The sequence below is a fragment of the Lithobates pipiens genome, unplaced genomic scaffold (genome assembly GCF_037356315.1).
Source record: "Lithobates pipiens isolate NorthernLeopardFrog02 unplaced genomic scaffold, aLitPip1_a1.2 Scaffold_54, whole genome shotgun sequence".
NCBI classification, from domain to species: domain Eukaryota; kingdom Metazoa; phylum Chordata; class Amphibia; order Anura; family Ranidae; genus Lithobates; species Lithobates pipiens.
This window is the reverse complement of record NW_027507876.1, coordinates 402,886-427,337: the sequence shown is the minus strand read 5'-3', so window position 1 is coordinate 427,337 and position 24,452 is coordinate 402,886. Positions and strand designations below refer to the sequence as shown.

The window sequence follows — 24,452 nt, the reverse complement described above, 5'->3', positions numbered from 1 at the left end:
CCCTCTTCAAAGATGGTCCCCAGCAGAGCCCGAGAAAGGAGCACGCATGTTCCGAACATGCGCACCTCCCTGCTGACCCCGTACCCGCAAGTGATCACACATCGCTGTGTTCCTGCGCATCGCTGATCCCTATGCTAGCTTTCCGGGAGGCGCTGGGCTGCACCAGTGTAACTGGTCACAAGACAGATAAAAGAACTTTCCAGCCAAAGACATCAGGCACTAGGCAGTTCCCGGGAAGGCGCGGATGATACCAATGCCCATGCTATTTATAATCACTTGTTTGTGAGTGTTTCCATTATGGTTTTTTGTATTCATTAAATGTTTTAACTGCTACACTTAGAAGGTGCTGCTTTGTCCCTGGTTTTTACTGAGCTGTCATGCACAGCTCCTGGTCATTGTTTATGTTCAGGAGCTTTCAATCAATGACAGCTAACTGCAGCAATCACCTGACCTGGGAGCCTATTTCTACCTTCCGCCATTAAGAGCCACTTAAAGAAGTACTGGACGGCACAGATAAGGGGTAAAAACACTACAGCTTCTCTCTGTTCCTGTACTCCAGGGTTTCTCAATTATGGTTCCTCCAGAGGTTGCTCGATGTTCCTTGAGCAATGTCTTCTCAGATTCCTTCCCACTGACACAATGGATCTTTTTAGACATCTGTAAGGAGATAATTCTTTCCAATGACCATTACCCTAAATTATACAAATTTTTAGCAGGGGCTCTCCGAGACTAAAGTTATTTTAAGTGTTCCTCTGTGTTGAAAAGGGTGAGAAAGGCTGCTGTACTCAATATATCACAGTAATTAGAGATGCATCGAAATTTAGGCGGCCGAAACATATCGACCGAAAATGGTGTTATCTGCATTTTGTGTGAAGACCTGCATAGAATTTAAAAGGATGCATTTTTCTTGAACTAAAAATGGCTGACAAATTAATTTAAATTCATATTATTAAAAAGTCTAACATAACACAATTATGTATAAAAATATCATTTTTTTTTTTTAAACTCTTGGTTTTCGGCACCAACATTTCCATTCAGTGCACCTCTAACAGTAATAAAGTTAAAAGGGCAGACTATTCTGAATGAAGGAAAGAAAAAAAAAAAAACTAAAGCCTTCTGTCTTTGATATACTTTCCCGGTGTATTCTGTGGAAAAGTGAACGAAAACGCATACAATATAAAAGTATAACATATACTTCCAATAGTTTTACAAGCAAAATAACAATTTAACCCTGTACACTAAAATGGACTAATTTTTTTTTTTTTTGAGTTTAAATATTTAGTTAAAATGGTATAAACAATCAATAACAAGTAATGAAAAGGCAATAACAAAAATGCAAATACAAAAGAATTCCATGCAAAATACATAAACACAATTCTCTAAACTACATACGTACAATTACAAGACCGTGTCTGTGAAAACTAAATAAAAATAAAATAATCTTTGGACAAAGTCCATCCTCCATTTTTGCAGTACTGCCCTAAGACTTTTCATTTTTTACAAGTAAATAATAAAAATGTTTAAAATATGTTATTGTAATGTTATACACAAAGCATGGTTTTACGTACTGTACAGTTCAAATTTCATCAACAGAAATAAAATGTGTTATACGTTGGAACGGCGGTCAACAGAAGTTTTTTTGTGCTGTGCTAAAGCACACCTGTCATTAAGCAGCAGACAAAGCTTCAAAGCAGGAGGGCACAGAAGGTAGACAACGTGCTTGTTTCTTTATAATGAAGATTCGAAAGCATTTTTGTAGTATTAAAGCTGAAGTTTAGGTTAAAAGAATTCTCTAGTTTTAGTAAGCTAATTTACCTGTAGTGAAGTATGTCCCACACAGTGCAGGTTGCTGAAGAAATCTTCACTGCAGGGATACCCTGTCCTCTTCCTGTCTCTAAACTTCTGGCACTGAAGGGGATCATAGCTTTGGGTCTTCTATGAAGTTGCTGTGAAAAGTGCGGTTACATGATCTGTGAATGGATGAGAGAATCCTGTGACTGACTCCTCAGACTCCCATTCCATTCATTCACCAATGGTGTTACAGGCAGTGAAAGCAATGAAATAATCTTTCTTAATAGGGAAGGAAGGGAGCAGGTGCTTGTCGAGAACTTGTTCACAGCAGCGTCACAGAGGAACCAAACCTATTAAGCTCTTGCAGCGCCGGAAGTTCAGCAGCGTGAAGAGGACAGGGCAGCCATGCACAAATTTCTACTTGATCCAGCTGCGTGCATGATATAAGATATACTTCATTACATTTGAAGACAGTAAGTGAAGGTAGTAAACCCTGTCAGATTTATTCTGCCATCTGTGTCCCATTGGGGAGATTTCCTTTCACTTCCTGTCAAATAGACAAACAGGAAGTGAGACGAAATCCTTATAAATGAAGAGAATCCCTTGGGGACCCTCAGGTCACCAGAACCAGTGTTCCCATTGGAAGATTTCCCCTTTATTACTTTTCTGTGGACAACCCAAAATTTGTGATTTTCTTTCACTTTTAATTGGAACGGTAAACAGGATAAATAGAGTGGGTGAATCTCCTTAACCGGGGGGCACAGACAGCAATAAAAACTGACAATCTAATCCCTCTGTACTCTATCCAAAAAAATAATAATTTTGCTTTTAGTCATCAAGTTAGTTAGCTCACCATAGCTATAGAGGTTTCTTTTTTTTATTGGCTAAACTTCAGCTTCACACAAAGCAGAGCGAATCTCCTGATGAATCAAAGCTGAACAGGATGGATGTCCATCACATTTAGACTCTCAAAAATGGAAAAGGACGCAGTCCTTTTCGTTTTTTTTTTCCCCAGACCTGCATGGACACCTACGTCTCTTTACATCCAACCGTACATAGGTCTGCATGGAGCTTCAGATGAGGTCTGCCTGAAAAACTGACAGACCGACCTGATGTAAAAGGGCCCTTAAGGTCTTAAAAGTGAATACTTCATCATACTATTGTGTGTTCATATTCAGTGCCATGGTTTTTCGTACTTCATAAATGTCCCTAATACTTAAGGCTGAACTCAGGTCAAAATGCTAAATCCGCATATAAAATACATACATATGGGTGCTCTATTAACTGCATTGATTTGTATTTCTGTACATCCAACCATGGGATTAACACATACCTCTACCTGGCAGCGCAGAATACATGATTTTTTTCTACTGCTGTTCAGTAACACTTACAGGTCTTGTCCCTTCCCAGCTTATTGCTGGACAGTGAAAAGAGAAACAGCAGACTGATAAACTCTTCTCTCTGCACTCCTCTCCTATCAGTATGTTCCTTGTTAGCACACAAACCCTGTAGCAGAAGTGTTTGTTTCCTTGTACTGCTTTTCCCTCCCTCAGCTTGAGCTCTGCCATACAAAGACTGCAAGAGGCGGGTAAGCTGAATTCAGGTACTTCCAGTGCTTGCATGTTTAAAAAACAAAAAAAACAAACAAAAAAACATTTATAGGTGTATAAATAAATACAGAACTGCATTCTGTCATTTTATCTGCCTGGAGTTCAGCTTTAAAATGATACTAAAGCCTCTGTTTTTAAGCTCATCAACAACTGATTTGATAAATTAGTGAGTATGCAGGTGCGTTTTAAGTCTTGCCTATGTTCCAGTTTAAGCTGGTGCCCCAGGTGACCTGTTTTAGGGTGGCTCCTTTCTCTTGCAGCATCCTATGGAGCCACCCTTTTCTTTTACACGCAGGGTGGGACTTTGTGTTTCCATACACCTTATGCATCAACAGAAACACACAGCTGCCCAAAGCCTAGAATTGTAAGGCACGCTCCTTTTTTTTACAAAAAGTAGACTAAACACAAAAATTGCTTTTCTGTTCTTTAGAATGTGCACAATCATTAAATATGCTAAAAATGAAAGGTGTGCTGTAAATCAGGGAATCGGTGCTTCCTCACTGGAGACACTGGTGCTCAAAATCTTCTTGATATACCATATTACCAACACTGCTGGCACTGGAGTCTTCACCTGCTGAGTGAAACTGACTCAATGGAGGATATTTAATAAAACTGGTGCACTTGTGCATAGTAACCAATCCGCTTTTAGCTTCAGCTTAATTAGGTTTCAACAATAAAACCTGGGAGCTGATTGGTTACTATGCACAGCTGTAACAGATTATGTGTGCACCATTTTGTAGTAAATCTCCCTCAATGCATCCTCTTGCTTTTTTCCCTTTGTCTTTCCTTCAGTATTTTAGAAAGAATTCCACTCAACACAATTTTACCTATTAAATTTGACATATTAAATGAAACCTGCATACAAAACAGATACCAGTTTTTTTTGTTTTGTTTTTTAAGAAACTGGAGTTCAAACCACAGAGAAATCTAGAAGTCACTTAAAGCTGAAGTGCAGGCACAAATATTTTAATTATGTTCCTCAATACCCACAAAGGAAATAAATTTACTTTCTGTGCACCAAATGGCTTTGCAAATCCATGTATCGCCTTCTAAAGATAACGGTGACATTATTGCTTTGCTGCACAGAGCTGTGAGATGAACCAAACAGGACCATTAAATACAGGCTGCCTGTAAAAAACTACAGGCGGGGCAGATACAAGACCAATCATCCTGAACAAGGAGACAGAGCTGTAGTGGCTGGTCTGAATGCAGAAAGCTCCTGCATAGTGGCAAAGTTTCTCAATGGATTGCTGCACAGATCTGGAAGAAATTAAAAAAAAAAATCTAAACTGAAGAATACACATGCCTCTTGTATTTAGAAAATATTTCATTATCCAGGACCTCAGATTAAATATGGAATGCACCAAAAGGGAAGGGCATATCAACCTTCTTAACCCTCTTCCTCATACTGTCAGCTACCTGATGAAAGATTCACTATAAAGTTCATATATTAGTAGAGGTGACAGCTAAAAATACAGAGTTGAATTCTATGTACTACCAGGCGCTTATGACCTACTAGAAAGGTAGGACACCTCAAGAGCCCTCAAAACCTGGAGCCCTGCAGTATTCGTATTTGGACTTTTCCAGCTTCTCAGTGGAGAGACACCCATCATCACACTGTGGGATGTGCTAAGGATGGTCGTAAACTCTTGATTTTACTGAAGCCAGGAGGTACATACACCAAAGGGGATCTGAGGACCTGCGGTCTGCCACAGAACCTTTGCAGTAGAATTTCTAGTAGGTCATACTAAATGGCTCATGGCAGTCTCCGGTATACAGCTGTGATGATTTCTTATGCTCTCTTGTATGAACATGTTTGGTTTTAATGTACTGACCTATAGATTTCTTTAACTCTGTGTCTTAAAGTCAATATAGCTAATTTACAATATATTGCTTTATACCATACAGTCATACGAATGTGCCAATAGATTGTACACGTGTAATTTTCACATTATGGCCTATGTACAGTGAAAGTGCGTTACTGAAACCTATTTTGTAAGGAATAATCACAAAATTTACCATTACATGAGAGTCTGAAATACAACACCACGGGAAATGCACTTGGCGTAGCTTATGCCCGCATTGAAATAAATCAGAAGTAGATCAGAGATGCGGTCATAATTTATAAATAAATAGGGGCGTGGAATAAAGCCAGCTAGAAAACGGTGCAGGGGAACAACTATGTACAACATGGCTCCTCCAGTATAGGTTGCAGTTAGCAAAATGGAGAAGCTGTGGGGTCAAAGGTTTTGAAAACATCTTTCAAGGGCTTGTCATCATCTGTCTCAGCCTCAGTGTTAGCATCTGATACCTGGCTGGCAGGTCCTGTTGACTTGGTTTGCCTTGGATCGTTGTACTGGGGCCTGATAAGTCCTGATAAGGCCTGGATTGGCAGGTTATGAACTGCTGGTGCAGTAGCTGACTGTACTGCTGGAGGTTGATTTTCTGTTTCGAGTTTCTCATCAGAGTTCTCAGGTTTGTCCTCGATATCCTCAGAGCTCTGAGCATCTTTGTCTAATGCCAGTCCTTCTGTTGAGCTCACAGGTTGCTGCACACTATCCATTGCTTCAGGCTCAGCAGATGGGATGTTCGTATTGGCAGGCTTCTTCTGATGGTCTTCATTATCTCCTGTCTCAGTGGACAAAGCCTCTGAAGAAGTGGCTGCACTGTCACGAGGACTGAACATACTGATATTCTTCAGTATTGACCCTGGGGATCCCAATCTACTACTTGATGGGGATGATTTAGGAGTGTATGTTGAAAGAACATCTTGAGGCGGTTTAACCGATGTTGGTGATGACCCCATAGCTGACCTGGCTGCCAAGCGGGGGTCAACTTTTTGAGGCACCAAATCTTTTATTGCTCCAGGTTGGGTATCGGAGCTCGGAGACCGGTGAAATCTCGATTGAAGGGTTTTCTGAAGCCGAGGATCACTCGGCTTGCTAATTGCATTTGGGTCGGCTGGTTCTGTAAGGGTACTCCTGGCTGCCATATTGGCTTGTTTTGCTTTTGATTCTAGTCTTGGATCCAACCTTTCCAACCTTGGATCAGGGCCAGAATGCAGCACTTCGGTCAGACTCCTTGACCTGTTAAGTCTCTGATCAGCTATAAGTGGAGGCAATGGCAAATTTATTGAAGATACAGGGTCAGGTTTAGGAGGGGGTACAGGAAGTAAATCCTCAGGTGCCCAGACAATTAGTTTTGCAAAGTGAGGTTTGGCTAGTAGAATGTCCATTTTAATGTGACTGAACTGTCTCAGTTTACGTCGGGGGTCCCTCAGAGTCACACCTGGTAACATTTCTAATGGAATAATCGCTGCCTTCTCTCTCAGTTCCCTCTCAGCATCTTCATCGTCTTCATCCACCACTTTCTGCTGCTTAGCAATACCCACAGGTTGAACAGGTTGACTGACAGTGGAAGTCTCACTCGGTTTCATTTTTCTGGGGTCACGAGCCACTCTTGGGTCAGCAGACACATTCTCTCCCTGATGGCCTGGACTTAGCCCCTGAGAGGGTCTTACTCGAGGATCAAATATCTGCCCTGACCCCACCCTGTCTCTTGTCAGCCTTGGGTCATTAATTTGAGGAACTGACTTTTGTTCTGTGGAGTTGACCCGTGCCAACTTTGCTTGGTTTCTAAGTGTTTTCAGGATTGAACTCACACCGCTGCCATCCTCTTCTTCACTGCTGTACCAGTTTGCAAACTCATCTAAAAATAAAAGAATAAGAGGAAAGTGTAATAAGATAATCAGGAATATAGTACTAGAATGTGCACAGTATATCTAATAGATTGCTCAAGAAACGAAAATCCTCAATTTTTGTCCCACTGTAAATATGAGAAAAAAAAAATCTTAAAACCCCGTTTAAATGTGTATAGAAGCATGGTGAATGATTCTCAAAGAAAAAGTGGACTTTGTGGGCACATCATGAGGCAGTGTTTGTATTAAAAAAAAAAAATTATATCTTTATTACAAAAATGAATAAAAACATAAATAACATTTAAACACTATTATAACAAGGTCGACAGATACCCAATATAACAAGCATGAAGGCTAGATCTTTGCATATATTAATGAAAAATTCATTAAAATATATGCTTGTAGATAATTTAATCTTTATAGAGAAAATCCACCAAATCCTCAGTGCTTGCTTGTCTGCTTTTTCTTAGAGAATCATTCTCAATCTTTCTATAAAGTTATTGTATGTTGACATAGTGGGGGTCTTTTCCCTTTTAAACGCGATTCTAAAAAAATATAAAAAATAAAAATAGGTTTATTCTTACCTGCTCTCTGCAATGGAATTGCAAAGAGCAGTCCCAAACCTCTTCTAGGGTCCCACCGCTGGCTCCCTCCCTCCATCAAGTGCCCCCATACAAGGGGAACTTATGCAGGCTCGCTCCTGAGCTTCAGAATCTATTGACATGGACAGCAGGACCCCACCCCATCATTTGCTCTTTTGTCACTGGCTTTGATTGACAGCAGCAGAAGCCAATGGCTCCCGGGGTGCCTCAGCAAAGCTTGAGAGACCAGTAAGTGGGGGGGGGGGGGGGGGGGGGGGTGAAGAGCTGCAAATGTGCACAGTGCTGGAGAGAATAAGGGCTTATTATGAGGAATAAATCAAGGAAAAGATGATTAGGCTTTATAACCACTTTAGGAAAGATATATTTCACAACTATGGTTGCCAGCGGGAGCCTTTTGACAATTGCAGTGCAATTCAGCAAACCAAGCAGTCTGTTGGTAATCAATGAAGTTTAAATATGCATTTTTCTATTTACAAAAATGGGTTTTAAAGTTATGTTATCAACATGTTTTTCAAAATCCAGTATGACCTCTGAACCCAGGGATTTTGTATGCAAAGGCCTACTCTTCTTTTTACACACAGGTGCCTCTCTTTAGGTCACAGAGGCATCTGTACTGTATTTTTTTTTAAGGGGGGGGGACATTAAATTGCCAACTTAGGTGGGCTACTGGACTCTAGGGGCATGTCTCTGCTCCATCTTTCAAAATTGTTGGTATTTAAGGGTACACAGTAATATTTTTTGATCACACATTTACTTTAAAGAGAACCTGTAATGTTCTAGGAGCAGAAACAAAAAGCAGGTAGTAACCTATTTACCTAATGAAAATGCATGGCCCTCTGCCAACCTCTGTCTGGGCACAGGTGATCAAACAAATACTTTGCTTACATAGCCAGATAACTTCACTGAGACTAGGCCCCTTTCACACTTGTGCGACTTTTCCTGTGACTTTGGACATCAGAATTGCATGACAAGTCATACCCTACGACTACCATTACTATCTGTGCGACTTGGAGTCGCATAGACTTCAAAAGAAGCCACAGTACTACTTTGGTCCGACTTTGATGGGAGTTGAGAACCATGGACCTCAAGTTTACACAGGCATTCCCTGAAATCGCATCCAAGTCGCAGCAGTGTGAAAGGGACCTTAACTGGTTTTAATCACTGAAAAGCAAATAGTTATAGACTCTTAGACCCCTTTCACATGTGTGCGACTTTGGACATCAGAGTTGCATGAAAAGTTGTACCCCACGATTCCCAATGATAACCATTCATATATGTGTGACTTCAAGTCGCACCGACTTCAAAGTAGCCCCTGTACTACTTTGGTCCACTTTGATGCAAATTGAGGTTCATAGACCTCAAGTTTACACAGACATGCCCTGGAATCGCAGCAATATCACGCAACTTTGAAGTCATGAAAGGGGCCTTGGCCACAAAAAAATTAAATACCATTAATTACCCTTGCTGCAATCACATAGAAATCTTGTAGGCAGCTGCTGTTGTAAAGTGATAATCACTGTCAAGTATGAAATCGTTAATTACTCACCCGTTGTTGAGGGAATTCATGATTTCAACTTAGCCACAGAGTAGGGAAAACCAGGTAACAAAATAATACACTATAGCATGACACAAAAAGGCTTCCTTGCTAATAAATGTAACTGTGGGCATCATGCTGTGCCTGATTTAGGATTTTTTAAACATTTAAAATAGAGTACAGATTTACTTTAAGAAATGTCGTCTTTGTATGTGACATACTGCAATTTCTGTATGTGGCATTTCAGGAGATTATGCTGTCTGAGCCTATACAATGCACTGCGTACATACCTTCGTCTCTGCTCACTGATCTTTGCGGGGGAGGGGGCTGGCTGGTTTCTGCACCATCTAGATTTTTGCCAATCCTTGAGAACAAAACTTTACACACAGCTGAAAATAAATATGTAAAAAACAATTAACAACTTAGCAGGCATCAAAGTATTCAGACAACCATGAAAGATTTCCTGTCAAACCCCTTTAGGTTACAAAATGTAAAATAAACATTACTAATTAAGCGTTTCCCAAACCAAAGTATAGACTTGTTTCTGTATATTAAAACACCAATACAACACATGCAAGTTTCAAAAGCCAGTTTAACCCAATATGGTGCAATTGCAAATAAAGTAAAATCATTTTTTTTCCAATAACAACCAATTTATTTATACATGGGATTTCAGCCATTTTGTACAATGTGCTGGATTGCTAGAGGTTGAGTCCAAAGAGATGCATGCCACCTTATGGACTTATCTCTTTAATTTACAATTTGTATTTTCACTAAGCATTGGGAACACAGTTATTGCTATATTTCTGGCACTCCGAAGCTGGACCTGCTGTTTTTAAAGCGGAGGTTCACACAAAAATGGAATCTCCGCTTTTCAGAACCCTCTCCCCTCCGGTGCCACATTTGGCACCTTTCAGGGGGGAGGGAGGTGCAGATACCTGTCTAATACAGGTATTTGCACCCACTTCCGGGCATAGACTCCCATGGGAGTCTACGCCTCTTCCTGTCCCCCGCCCCCCCCCCCCCCACTGTCTTCTGGGAAACACATGGATCCCAGAGACAGCAAGGACCATTCAGGCATGCTCAGTAGGGAGCCAGGCTGTGAAGCTACAAGGCTTAACTTCCTGATTCCCGCACCGAAGATGGCAGCGGCAGCAGCACCTGAGATCCGAGCAATAGATCAGCTTCGGGTGCCGACATCATAGGCGCCCTGGACAGATAAGTGTCCATATTTTATAAGTCAGCAGCTGCAGTATTTGTAGCTGCTGACTTTAAAAAAAATGAATTTTCGCAGGACTTCCACTTTAACTCTTTTATATCAGACATTTTTATGGCAGTAGTTAAATCTACAAGGTGACATTCATCTTGCTGGACCTAAAGAGGAGTTCCAGTTTCTCCCCCCCAAAAAAAAAAAAAAGTGAGCAGCTAAAAATACTGTAGCTCCTTATAAAAAAAAGTGTATGTGGGACGCTCTGAATAACAGGACTGGGCAGACGGTTGTCTGTAGTGGGAGTAGATACAGTACAGGCAACGCAAGCCCACTCTTCACTGGGCTTCAGGTCCCCAGCACTGGCATCTTAACTAAGGGAATCCGGCTGTGAAGCCTTATGGCTTCACACTACGCATGCAAGACCCACCCTGCACTTTGTGAATGGTCCTGAAGTCTTCCCCATGATGTGAACTTCCGTTCTGATTGCTGTGGTAATCCAGGCGGAAGTGGGAGCGGGTACCTGTCAAAACCAGGTGTTCACTCCCCCCCCCCCCCCCCCCCAAAAAAAAATTAAGTGCCAAATGTTAAAGGGGGGGGGGGGGAGAACAAGGCAAACTTCTCCTTTAACCAATAGTATATCATCACATTTTATAAAGTGGATAAACGCCTGTACTTCATCTTCAAGAATAGTGGATACTTGAAGGGGCAACATGGGTGCCTTACAGTAAAATTCACAGATTTGTGATTGCTATTTTAGGGTATTAATAGTCTGTGAAGTTCTACATTTTTAAAAGCTTTATGGGAAGAGAAACATATGTTTATTATTAGAACAGAATAGCATTCTTAGATATACAGCAGACCACTTTGGGTGGAATCTGGAAATTTAGCTCCTATTCTTGGCCAAACCATAGATAAAAAGGAAGGGATTCTAGCGCAGATGAGACATTTAAAAATCGAAAACGCTGTTCCTCTTTTAGCAAAGTAGATCTGAATGTCAAGACAAGTTAGAAGAAACTTTCATAGAAGACAAGAAACATATGTAACTCACATTCTGATAGGTTTGTAGATTGCACATGGTGAACAGCCTGCTGGGAGTAGTAGTTATCATAGTATCCAGGAGCACTCTGGGAGTGCTGATAGCTGTTTTGTGGTTGCATGCTGTGTGTTTTCTCTTCTACAGTTTGGAGAAAAGGAACACCATTGCCATCCCTCTGGTGGTTTTGGCTGTGGCCTTGTGCTGAAGACTGGTTGAATGGTATGTTCATTCCCTGGTTGCCATACATTGGCATGGACTGTGGTGGTGATATCATAGGTCCTGGTTCTGGGAGGGGCTCCGAGTTGTACATTGATGGGTGGTTTCCAACAAATGGCATGTATGGCTGGTTGTAATACTTCCCTCTACAGTAAAAGTAAGGCACAATTTAGTCATGTAACATTACTGTCATGTGACCAGTGCAAACCTTAGTATTCAGATTCAAGTTGCATTTCTGCAAAAGGAGAATATGAGGCATAAAGAAAAATTCCCGTACAATGTGCATAATCTCAAATTAGGGGTTCCTCACCAATGAGTACTTGATGTTAATTCATGAATAAATGAATAAAGCCTTATTGACCCTCCAGTTTAAATTGGCTAAATACATTCAAGGTGCATCACTAAGCAAGGGGTTTAATGTCTTACAGTTCACTTTTCTTTCAAAGGTAGCCACAACCTGAGAACAAAAGCCTGTCCCCTGTCAGCAGTGCCAAGCAGGACACCTGTTTTTGGAGTGAAAGCAGCGGTCTCTCGAAGAAACGTCTGATGTCCCCTGCTTAATAAGACCTAAAGCTCTGCAATCTACAAAGCTTCTTTTCCCTAGTGATTACAGAGCTAAAGATAGATTGGGTATGTGTGTGATCTCTGCAATAAGACCATTGCTTCCCCACAGAAAGCAAGTGTCCAAACTGCACCAAGCTGGCAGGGGACAGGTTCTGCTACTCAAGCTGTGATGGATATAAACACAAGCTATAAGACCTTGTACATCTTTTGTTTTGATGCATTTGGAATGCATTTAGCTAGTTTAAAGGCAAATACTAAATCTTTGATAATAAAATCAACATAATAAATATATATATATATATATATATATATATATATATATATATATATATATATATATATATATATATATATTATTTTTTTCCTTTACAGGAGCCTGCAAATTAATGCGCCCTGATCAGTGGATTGCAGCTGTAAGGTTGGGCTCCTGCAAAACACAGGAAGAGTCAATGGACCACGAGTAAGGATGAGCTCCGACGTGTTGGCACAGCCCACGTGCAGAGTCCGCCAGGAAGTCGGCACAGCGCTGCGCTAATCACAGGCAGCGAGACATTTCCCGATCTCTGCAACCGCGCATCGGGACAATGTCTAACTGCCTGTGATTAGTGCAGCGCAGACTTCCTGGCGGGCTCTGCACGTGGGCTGTGCCAACACGTCGGAGCTCATCCTTAACCATGAGTACGCTGATTACCGCATTCTTAGTTCATTGAGAAATACAAGTCCATTTGCCACGTTGTCAGATAGGACTTGTAATTCATTAATTCACAGATCTCTGTGAATGAATGACACGGCTGCGAGAGTAAAGACTCGCATAGCCATGCAAGAATAAGGATGAGCTCCAGCATGTTGGCACAGCCCATGTGCAGTCCGCCAGCAAGCTGGCACTGCACTGCGCTAATGACAGGCAGTGAGACATTTCCCAATCTCTGCAGCCGCGCATCGGGACAATGTCTCACTGTCTGTGATTAGCGCAGTGCAGACTTCCTGGCGGGCTCTGCACGTGGGCTGTGCGAACACGCCTGAGCTAATTTTTATGCAAGAAACACAAAAAAGTGACAGTGGTTGTGGAGGAGGAAACCCCTTGGCATGCTGTCATGGGCAGGCATTTGCACCATGTTCCATTATCCTAAAAATATTGGTGTAGCATGGTGCAAAAGGTGCACTTAGCCCTTAAACTGAAAGTTCAACTGGGCTTTAAACAACATATTACACCAGCATTTTATCCACTCCACAGGCTTGCATGCTTCTTTAACTCTGTTTCAGCATCTTTGCCACAGATATATGTCTAAATTCAATCCAAAACTCTTCACACTTTCTATAGATGTAATGACAGAGATGACAAACCAATGAATCAGACTGTCAGCTAAGGGTGGACTAATTAAAGTTTACAAACCACATAGTTACATAGTAGGTGAGGTTGAAAAAAGACAAGTCCATCAAATCCAACCTGTGTGTGTGATTATATGTCAGTATTACATTGTATATCCCTGTATGTTGTGGTCGTTGTGGACCACGATGTCCAACTCTAACTTTAGGTCTACTTTATAGCTGTATTCACATCTATGCCTTGTATTGTGTGTTATTGCAATGTAATCTAATGTGCAATGTGTGTGTTGTCATTCATTCTGAATGGCAACCCAAAGCACACATACAGTAAAAAACACACGCACCCGCCATACAGCACATCATAACGTCACAATGCCCAGATGTGAATGTACATTGCATTTCTGTGCATTGCCTTGCGTCAGAGTATACATGCCTACTGACTGATTGGGTACAACGGCTTTTCAGTTTCTGGTCAAGTGATTGTAGCATCCTTCAGTCAAAAAGCTGACAACAGTACTAACAGCGTTACATGTGACTCAGGACATGGTGGAATCAGCTTATCACACAGCTGACATGATGTGGGTCTGACTTTAGAGACAAGTACACTTTTTATTTTTGATGTTTATGACCAAATGTCATCAAGACATGTCAGACCCCCCCACCTTACTCTCCTTTCCATTCTACCCAGCTCTATAGCTTTCATCAAGAAGGGCTTACTCTGGTTCTTTTAAAATAGCTACTACATCAATCATCCCCAGACATTGGAAAACTGCTACACCACCTTCCACAAGTGAATTGGTTTTCTGAAAACAGTTGAGGAGCTGACTGCGCAGCTATGCGGCAGACACACATTTCCCGACGTTTGGGATCGCCGGCTGCTTTTCTTTACTACACCATGATTTCAGGAACTGCTATCCCACCAAGAAAACTGAAAGAAACCCCCTTTCAGACCTCCACACCCTTCATTCTATCTTTCCCTATTCTTCCCCCTTTCACTTTCTAATACGATCTTCTTCTATTTCTCTCTGATCAACCAGCGAAACACAAATGTATTCTGTCATCAAAGTAAAACTTCATTGTGTATTTATATGGTTGCCTGGGAACATAAAGCCTTGTTCACACCATGGTGCAGAGACGGCATAAAACAATTGTTCTATATGTGCCCTCTTCATACCACAACACTGGTATCATGTGTAGATTATTACTGTGCAGGAATCTGCAGCGTGTATGCAGTTTTCTGCATGGGAATAAAAACGGACGTGACATCAACATAGGTATGAACAGGGCACATAACTGACCCGCATGAAAACTGATGTCAACTGGCATTAAAACTCACTGAAACCTGATGTAAACCCATGTCACTGAAAGTGAAATCTGCGCAGATTTCTCATCAGTTTTCATGCGCACGTATGGTGTGAACAAGCCCTTATACTATACTTGATACTAAAATTTGTTAGGGATCTTTGTATTTGGTTTCTGTACAGCCTAAGTTTATGCCAACTAAACATGTAGGAATACCGAATAATTTAACTTCCTACTAATAAACTTAAAGCAGAACTTTTTTTGCTGGAGGCTGCCATTTTGCTGAAGCCCAGAGTCCCTGAACAGCAGTAAATCATTAAGTGGAACTAAACCCATCAATTAAACAGTTTAAAAAAAAAACAGTTACCGTATATACTCGAGTATAAGCCGAGATTTTCAGCCTCTTTTTTGAGGCTGAAAGTGCCCCCCTCGGCTTATACTCGAGTCATCGCTGTCTGCCCGCTCGATCAGCGTGTCGAGCAGACAGACAGCGGCCATTCTATAATTCAAAAGCCGCGCCTCCGGCTCCGCCTTCGCCTGTGATAGGCGGAACACTGAATTTCCCAGCAGCCTGTGTTCCGCCTATCACGGACATCGTATCATCCTCGTACTACGGACGAGGATGATACGATGTCCGTGATAGGCGGAACACAGGCTGCTGGGAAATTCAGTGTTCCGCCTATCACAGGCGAAGGCGGAGGCTTTTGAATTTTACAATGGCCGCCGAGGCGCCGACGAAGAGGGCACGGGACGGAGGCAAGGCAAGGCAAGGCAAGGCACGGCACGGCACGGGACGGGACGGGACGGAGGCAAGGCAAGGCAAGGCACGACACGGGACGGAGGCAAGGCACGGCGGCAAGGCACGGCACGGGACGGAGGCAAGGAGGCAAGGCACGGGACGGAGGCTCGGGACAAAGGCTCGGGACACAGGTAGGCTGGACACACACACACACACACACACACATGGAGACACACACACACACACAGGGATGGATGGATACACACACACACAGGGATGGATGGAGACCCACACACACAGGGATGGATGGATGGAGACACACACACACAGGGATGGATGGATGGATGGATGGAGACACACACACACAGGGATGGATGGATGGATGGACACACACACACACAGGGATGGATGGACGGACACACAGGGATGGACGGACACACAGGGATGGACGGACACACAGGGATGGACGGACACACACACAGGGATGGACAGGCATGTCTCACCCTCGGCTTATACACGAGTCAATAAGTTTGCCAGTTTTTTTGGGGGTAAATTGGGGGCCTCGGCTTATATTCGGGTCGGCCTATACTCGAGTATATACGGTACATCCCTGGAATGCCGGTGTCCTGTCGGATAGTGTCCTCCGTCGGATAGTGCCCGCTGTGTACTGCGCATTCCACATTCCAAAAATAGCCGAAGATGAACGGCGCCTGCGCCACGAGTCCAGGTTCTAGCCCCACCATCCAAGTGGACATATAGTTAGAATAAAAAAAGTCGAGCGCAGCGAGGCCGTGCCCAAAGTGCGGCGAGCGAAGCGAGCCCGCGAGGGGCCCTCCAATATGTGCAGCCCTATGTCCACTGGGATAGTGGGGCTTGCACCTCCACTCACGGTGCAGGCGCCATTCATCTTCGGAGATTTTCCAAATCTCCTTCTGCTCCGTACTGCGCCTGTGCAGTACGGGGAGGACACTTTTAGATGGCCGGACTCTATATGTCGGAACACTGGGAATGATAACGGTCACATTTTCTGTCCTCAACCAAAATGTCAAACCATCAAATGGCTGGTGTCATAACTGATCACATGTTCAGCATTATTAATGTTGTAGATCAAAGAGAAGCAGCTTCTTTGGCTGTAAAGGATAGGAGGGTTTAATTCCTCTTTAGGCCGGTCAGCAGATTGGCCTCTACAAACTCAGAAGTGCCTAAAATGGCGAGAAACTTTACAGGCCCTGCTTTTGAGTCATTATTCCCGTGATCACCTCTTGACCAAGCTGGAGTCTGGAGTTTTTGCCCATGCCCATTATGGTCCAACATTGGTACTCATGAATAAAGTTTGGCAGGAAATGAGACATATAATAAAATATGAATGAGTTCTGAATATTCATTGTTACGGGGAAATACAAAGAGAACTATAAATTTTCAGGGTTTGAACGCTGGCGCTCTCAGGTGATCCAATATATTGCCCAGCTTTATTCTCAAAATATTTTGCTGTCCTTCCAGTAGTCTTACCAACTGCCCATCGTAGCTTCTTTAAGTATCTACTATTGCGGCATGCATTACAGACAGTCTAAATGTGCCAAAATAGTTAGACCAGATATCACTTTTAGACTTGTTTGCAGCGGTTATTGAGAAAAAGGGCCTCATCTCCTCTTTACTCAATGGCAAAATATCAAGATGCCTCTGGTAGTCTGGGTAGGAGAGGGTGGGAGAACGACATGGGCGATTTTTCAGATGTATGGCAAATTATCTTAGACAGAGTGCCCTCTGTACCCTTTATATTTACAATGCCTGTCCCAATTGTTTATTATAAATAGGACCCCGGTAAAACTATTTAAGTGTGGCAGGTGGGAAACCCCGGAGTGCCCACGATGCCAACAATCTCCAGCAGATCTACTTCATATGCTGTGGAAGTGCTCCAAATTGGTTGGATATTGGTGTGCTTTGGTGAACACAATTAATGGTACTTTTCATACTCACATTGACCTGGACCCTAATCTGCTTATTGGGTTACCTAGATAAGAGCTTGTGTCACCCCTCGGGTCAGAGCCTATGTAGCAGCTTAAAGTGGTTGTATAGTCAAATTTTTAACTTTGACCTACAGGTAAGCCTATAATAAGGCTTACCTGTAGGTAAAAAGAATATCTCCTAGACCTGTACGGTTTAGGAGATATTCCCCTCGTGCTTCTGACTTCAGCTTCGCATGCGCACCGGGGATTCTCAGCTGAAAGTCCGGCAGACGCCGGACCCTGCCGGGAAGAAAACTCCCGTCCGCATGCACAGGAGTGACGACGTTGTGGCTCCGGCCACTCACAGCACCAGAGCCGTGATACCCAGAAGGCACGTCGAGGGAACATGTCAGCTCCCTCGGCGTGGACCGAGTGAGATGCCGGCGCCTCGTTCTAAGGTAAGTATTTCATAATGAGCTAGTATGCGGTGCATACTAGCTCATTATGCCTTTTCCCTTACAGGTGTAAAAAAAAAGTCAGCGGGTTTACTCCCGCTTTAAAGCAAGGTAGACAATGTACAGACAGCATAGGGTAAGCTGATGATACCAACCCATGTCGTGGCATCTCCTCTTCTTCCTCCTCCTCCTCAAGTTGTAGCTGTTTTTCCTCTTCTGCATTTAATACCTACAGCCAGAACACAGTTTTGTGTAATACATTTTTAAGAAAGATGTCATTAGATGGCCCCATATAGTAAACATATACCTACACATCTGAACTGTTTCTACAAAAAAAATAATGTACAGTAATCTGGGTAAAAGCCAACAATTGAATTATTTAATTTTTCTTGGAATAACTCTGTTATTTACATCATTATTTTATATTATTCCTCAATTATTAGTTCCGTTTCTAGCAGCGGTTACTTCTCTATATCAGCCATGGTTATTTTATGCTTCATCCAAGACACTTTAGCAAGTGCATATGCAGATATATACACTAAACATGATGTGACAAATTAAATGTTGATTCCTGTACTCTACACCATGGCCTGATACATTTCCAAGTGATTGAAACATATTGGTGTATTAGGATGTATAAACAAACTCACTTGAAATGATTCCTTAAAGTTTATGTAAAGGCCAACCTTTTTTTTGTATACAATGTAGAAGGGTTAGAAGAACAGATCAGGTTTTATTTCTGTCTGTGTGATATTCTCATCCTCCAGGGGACCTTTGTCCACCATACAGAAAGTGATTGGAAATGTAGCATCCAATAAGAACAGGAGATGCAAGGAAATTTTCCAATGACAGATGTCCAACTGACAACCATCTAAGAGCTTTCCACTAGTTTTGGAGAAATCTCGTCTTACTTCCTACTTACTATCTGGAAAAGGAAGTGAAGGGAGATCTCTCCAAGGGACACAGAGAGAAAGAAAAATAAAAATAAAAAAATAAATAAAATCCCCTGAAAGGCAATGGCACAAGTTCAAAAGTGGAGTTTACTATTGATGTAACAAATCATTTTGGCTTTTTACACACTTGAATATGAATTGTTGCTGAAATCTTTTGTAAAACAAAAATTATTTCCTGTTTGATAATTCTCTCAAGCTGTTGGTACGGGTGGGCAATCATCATTTATGTAAACAGAATGAATCCTCATGTCAGCTGACACTGCCAAACAAATCTATGGGAAGCTAATGTTTGGCAAGTCTGGATTTTTATGAGTATACCGATGCAAAATTGCAAAAGCAAGAGGGGCAACAATATAGCCCCCCCCCCCCCCCCGCAAATAAAAAAAGTTTGCCATGCATGCTCTATAGTAGCACACAATGAGCGAGTTTTTCAGCTTCTCAGTAATAGTTTAATATGTTGCTTACTCACCTTGTTCAGTAACTCTCTGGTGTCATCATTAAGAGGCTCATGGGAAAATTTGCAGTTGTCTCCTTGGTAGCATTTTGCTCCAGTATGGTAAAATTTGCAAGGAAATTCATGTACGAGGCAGAAAAGTTAAGTAAAATACATTTAGGAACAAATCTGTCAATTTACAGTGCGATTTGCGCAGTATACCAATCATCTCCCTAAACATTTCCAACCACTGCAGCATATGGATTAAAGGGTCATTTCAATCTTTAGGTTATTAAAAATTGTTTATATTACCATATTGATGACCAACCTTTATTTGGTCATGAACCTTAGGCTACTTTCACATTGGGGCGAGTGTCGGTGGTAAAGCGGCACAATTTTTAGCGCCGCTTTACCATCATGTTAGCACCGCTATTCAACCACTAGTGGGGCGGTTTAAACCCCACTAGCGACCGTAGAAGGGTTAAAACTGCCGGCAAAGCTCGCCGGTTCTGCCCCATTGTTTTCAATGGGAAGGGGCACTTTAGGAGTGGTAAATACACCGCTCCTACAGCACTGTAAATATGTGGCTTGCAGGACTTTTTACACCGTCCTGCAAGCGCACTGTTCCAGTGTGAAAGCACTGGGGCTTTCACACTGGAGAGACAGGAGAGGCGCATTACAGGCATTATTTTTAGCGCTGTAGCGCCTGTAAAGCGACTCAGTGTGAAAGCAGCCATAAGCTTGGGTACACATGGGCCAAAAATCGTATGAAAAAGGTCAGTTCACCAGGAACCAGACAACTTTCGGCTCATGTGTCCAGCTCTCTGTCTGACAGAAGCTGGTCAGGCGACTAGCTTATGTGGAACGGTATAGCCATCAGTGATCAGTGTGTTCTGGCAGGTGGGAGGGGAGGTGGGGCTGTCCCCCCTGTCAGAACGCAATAGCACAGCGGGGGAGATCGCCACATTAACGTTGCTCGTTTTAGTACAGTGATCTGTCAGGTGTTTTTAATTTAGCCTGCTGGGTTGAAAAAAAAAAACCTTCCCGTGTTTTCCCAATTTTATCCAAGCACAACTTGTAATTAGGGTATAGGCACCAGTAATCAACTCTTATATGCTTCAACTGTACCTTATATTTCCATACCCCTGCCACTCTTCTGTCCCATTTGGAAATATGGATTTCATGCAGGTGAAGGCATTTCAAAAGCACAAACAAGAACGAGTTTAGGTCTTTTTTTTTTTTCAAGCCCCATGACACCCCTCAAAACTTCCTCCCCCTCCAAACACAAACGGCTCTAAAGACAAACACCAAGAGGCACAGGTGAGGTTATCATGCTTTCTAGTAGAGACTTACTGTATAAGCTTGAATTCCCTCAAGGATGCATTCCAGTCGTTACAAAACATAGTAGACCCTCATGCTATCTACCGAGAGGCACAGTGACACCCTATTCTCCTTGAAATGTTGGAGGCCTAGGTAAGTATTTTCTTTTAATCTGAGCAATTTATACAAATAGCCTAATAAAAGCATTCGTGTTGGGGGAGGAGGCTGGCAAAACAGCACACCTTCTATCTGCCATGGAAGGTCCCGTTTGAAGTATCAGTGTAGAAATAATATGGTCAATAATTTAACCACTTGCCCTCCAGAAGATTAACTACCTTCATGACCAGGCCCATTTTTTACAATACAGAACTGACAATTGTGCGGTCATGCAACGCTGTACCAAAATAAAACTGATGTCCCTTTTTATAGACAAATACAGCTTTTTTTGTGGTATTTGATCAGCTCTTTTTTCAGATCAGTATTTGTTCACATACACATGGCTCTCTTCAATAATTGCCAGAGCCAATCAGTGGGTGTCAGTGACCGGCACCGGCTGATTGGTTTATGCTGCAGCAAATCGCAGCACAGCTGGAGCGCATGGGGGAACACGTGTGTGCTCCCTACCCCAGTGTGGGGATCATATACTAGGTATGCGATACTGCGAAGAGCTACTGCCCGCACCAATATATGTAGGGTCAGTGGTCTGCAAGCAGTTAAATGGTATCCTCATTCTTTTTATATTTACCCACTGTATCAGACAACCCCCACAGTAGCACTGAAGGTTTTCAATCTTCTGTACTCTCTACTGAGAGTATACGTCTGGCACTTGTTTCATTCAGGTTTACATAACCTTGGCACACGTCATCTACACTGGGTGCAGCACTAACAAAACTTCACCATCAGTAGGAGCCCATATATCAGTTTTATCAGTGAACCCTGAAATTGTCTCTTTTTATACATGGCGGTGCAGTACTAATGGCACACAAATATGAGATGTAACAAAAATAAGCAAATAAATATAAAGAAGTTGTGTTTTGAAAGGATATCATGCATATAGATGCAGTTCTCTCCTCTGGTGCAATATCCTTGTATATAAAACTTACAAATTTCTTTCTTCTTTTCTATCTCTGCATCGTGATCAAACTTACACTGCTCCCCCTAAAAGAAAAAAAAACAAAGCCTAAAAATATGATCAAAGTTAGGCAGACACAGTACTTCTGCATTTACCTGCCACTAGCGTGTATGATCACCTCAGATCCGGAAAAAAAAAAAAAAAAAAAAAAAAAAAAGCTTATCCTAGAAGCCAGTCTCTCAAAACTCAAGAGTGCACAATCAGCAGTCAGACCATCTTACATACTCTGCGCACATGATGATCAGCACATTCTAAATTTCTTTAGTCAGTTAAAAACTGTCCAGCAAAAAAAAAAAAAAAAATGTAAACCTGACTAAAATAACTGTGAAATCATATCAACATGCTGTGCTAAAAGGCTTACACTGATGAAAAAGCACAAAACCTAGTCTTCGCGTTTGGTATAGAATGATTAAAGAAAAAATATAAATGTTTGCAAATATTGTGAAAATAATTGTGCATTCAAATTTACATATACATTAAAGTGATATCCTAACCACAATTCATGCAACATCCGTGCAATCACACAAAACGTACATCATATATAACAGTGCAGTCCATGTGTTAAATCCAATGATGGTGATCATTATATTGCCATCCACCAAAATCCATAAGCTGCTTATAGTGCTCCAATGGTCTTAATGGTGTATCACCACACCTTGCTGTGTGTGACCCCACACTTAAGTTTGATCAAACAAAGCTTTTTAGCCTCTCCTGGGCTGGAATAATAACTGTGACTCTTTAATCCTCTCCCCTTTAGCGTTGCTTCACTCCATATCAATCTCCTCAAATGGCATATGCAAAGGAAAGACGGCAATAGTGCTTATATTTTAAAACGATCTGTCTTTATTAAAAGTATAAGGTAAAGTACTCACATTTTAGAGGTGCTTCCAGCGCACCACTCTATACACGCTAAAAACTTGAAATATATTTGATAAGTCCGTGACACCGCACTAGCCACATGGGTCTCATTCCACATCAGATTTAAGGCTCTGTACTGCCCTACTGCCCCTCCCGCATGCATATTTTGCATTCATGGTTTTTGAGGTCATTATTGTTGTAAATATTTATATGATTTTTAATTGTGTTTTATATGATATATGAGATCAATATTGCTGTAAATATCTGATATATTCTGGGTCCGTATGACCAAATACATCTCAGAGATATGTATGTAAATCAAGTATGTCCGGTATAGAGTTAAAGGGTGTTGAGTGTTTCCTCATAGTTCTGTATATCCATATTGAAGCTGTGGTGTCAACCAGCTTCATTCAGTGAATAGAGCAATTAGACTGGTGGTGGTACGTAGAGAAAATATAGCGTGTTTGCCGTTTAGTCCAATAAAAAGCCTCCCAAGGAAGTCACGTGACCCTGTGGCGTAACTTGTAGGGGGAGGGGCAATAGGACGGTATGGCACCTGGAATCTGATGTGGAATGAGAGACCCATGCGGCTAGTGCAGTGTCACGGATTTATCAAATATATTTGACATTTTCAGTGAATATAGAGTGGTGCGCTAGAAGCACCTAGAAAATGTGAGCACTTTACCTTATACTTTTAATAAAGACAGATTGTTTTTAAGATATAAGCACTATTGGAGTTTCCCCTTTGCAGATGCCATTTGAAGAGATTGATATGGAGTGAAGCAGCGCTAAAGGGGGGAGGATTAAAGAGCCGCAGTTATTACTCTAGCCCAGGAGAGGCTAAAAAGGTTGTTTGACCAAACTTAAGTGTGGGGTAACATGCAAGGTAAGAGCTTACCCACAAAGGCGGGGGGGGGGGGGGGCACGAGTGTGGTGATACACTATTAAGACCATTGGAGCACTGCAAACAGCATATGGATTTTGGTGGATGGCAATATATTGATGACCATCATTGGATTTAACACATGGACTGCACTGTTATATATGATGTACACTGTGGGGGTTGTTTACCACCAGATTCTAAGTGCAACAGCTTTAGCAAATCTCTCCCTTTGTGCGATTACACAGATGTTGCATGAATTGTGGTTAGGATATCACTTTAAATGTATGTGTACGTTTAATGAACAATTATTAATTTTCACAACATTTTCATACATTTATATTTTTTTCTTTAATCATTTTATAAAATTTTTTGCAAACACTAAGACTAGGTTTTGTGTTTTTTTATCAGTTAAAGATTTTTATCGCAGCACATTGATTTGATTTAGTATTGCACACATTTTATGGGAATGTGAAAGTGTTTGCAGTTTGGTTTTAGGATTAATATAACATACATAGTTGCTCGCAAGATTTCATTATTAATAAAATAACTGAGAAGTTTTATTAACATGGAAAGATGTGCTAATCGTCAAGTGCAAAATGCAGTAACGCTTAACAAGCATAATAATTACATTTTCCTGATCACATTCTGCATGAGACATATAAGCTGCTGCATTTAGCACATCATCAATGCTGTCTGCAATATTTAGCAACTACCAATTGTCCAGCATTAACCACTTCAGCCCCAGAAGGATTTACCCCCTTCCTGACCAAGCCTTTTTTACGATACAACACTGCATCGCTTTAACTCACAATTGCGCAGTCGTGCAACGCTGTACCCAAACAAAG

The 24,452-nt window shown here is 41.8% G+C and overlaps 1 protein-coding gene across 3 annotated transcripts in view; it reads right to left on the bottom strand.

The window, feature by feature from the left end:
* Positions 1–1,121: 1,121 nt before the first annotated feature.
* The window catches only part of ZC3H6 (zinc finger CCCH-type containing 6), a 66,083-nt gene continuing 42,752 nt past the window's right edge, over positions 1,122–24,452 (bottom strand). For 2 of the 3 annotated variants that reach the window (XM_077467376.1, XM_077467375.1), the window contains exons 7-12: positions 21,781–21,892; positions 19,451–19,560; positions 18,184–18,257; positions 11,493–11,842; positions 9,525–9,623; positions 1,122–7,109 (exon numbers count right to left, since the gene is read on the bottom strand). In XM_077467376.1, coding sequence (XP_077323502.1) covers positions 5,617–7,109; positions 9,525–9,623; positions 11,493–11,842; positions 18,184–18,257; positions 19,451–19,560; positions 21,781–21,892 — 2,238 coding nt within the window. In that variant the 3' untranslated portion in view covers positions 1,122–5,616. The remainder of the gene's footprint in view (positions 7,110–9,524; positions 9,624–11,492; positions 11,843–18,183; positions 18,258–19,450; positions 19,561–21,780; positions 21,893–24,452) is intronic. The other variant, XM_077467377.1, reaches the window with a different exon arrangement.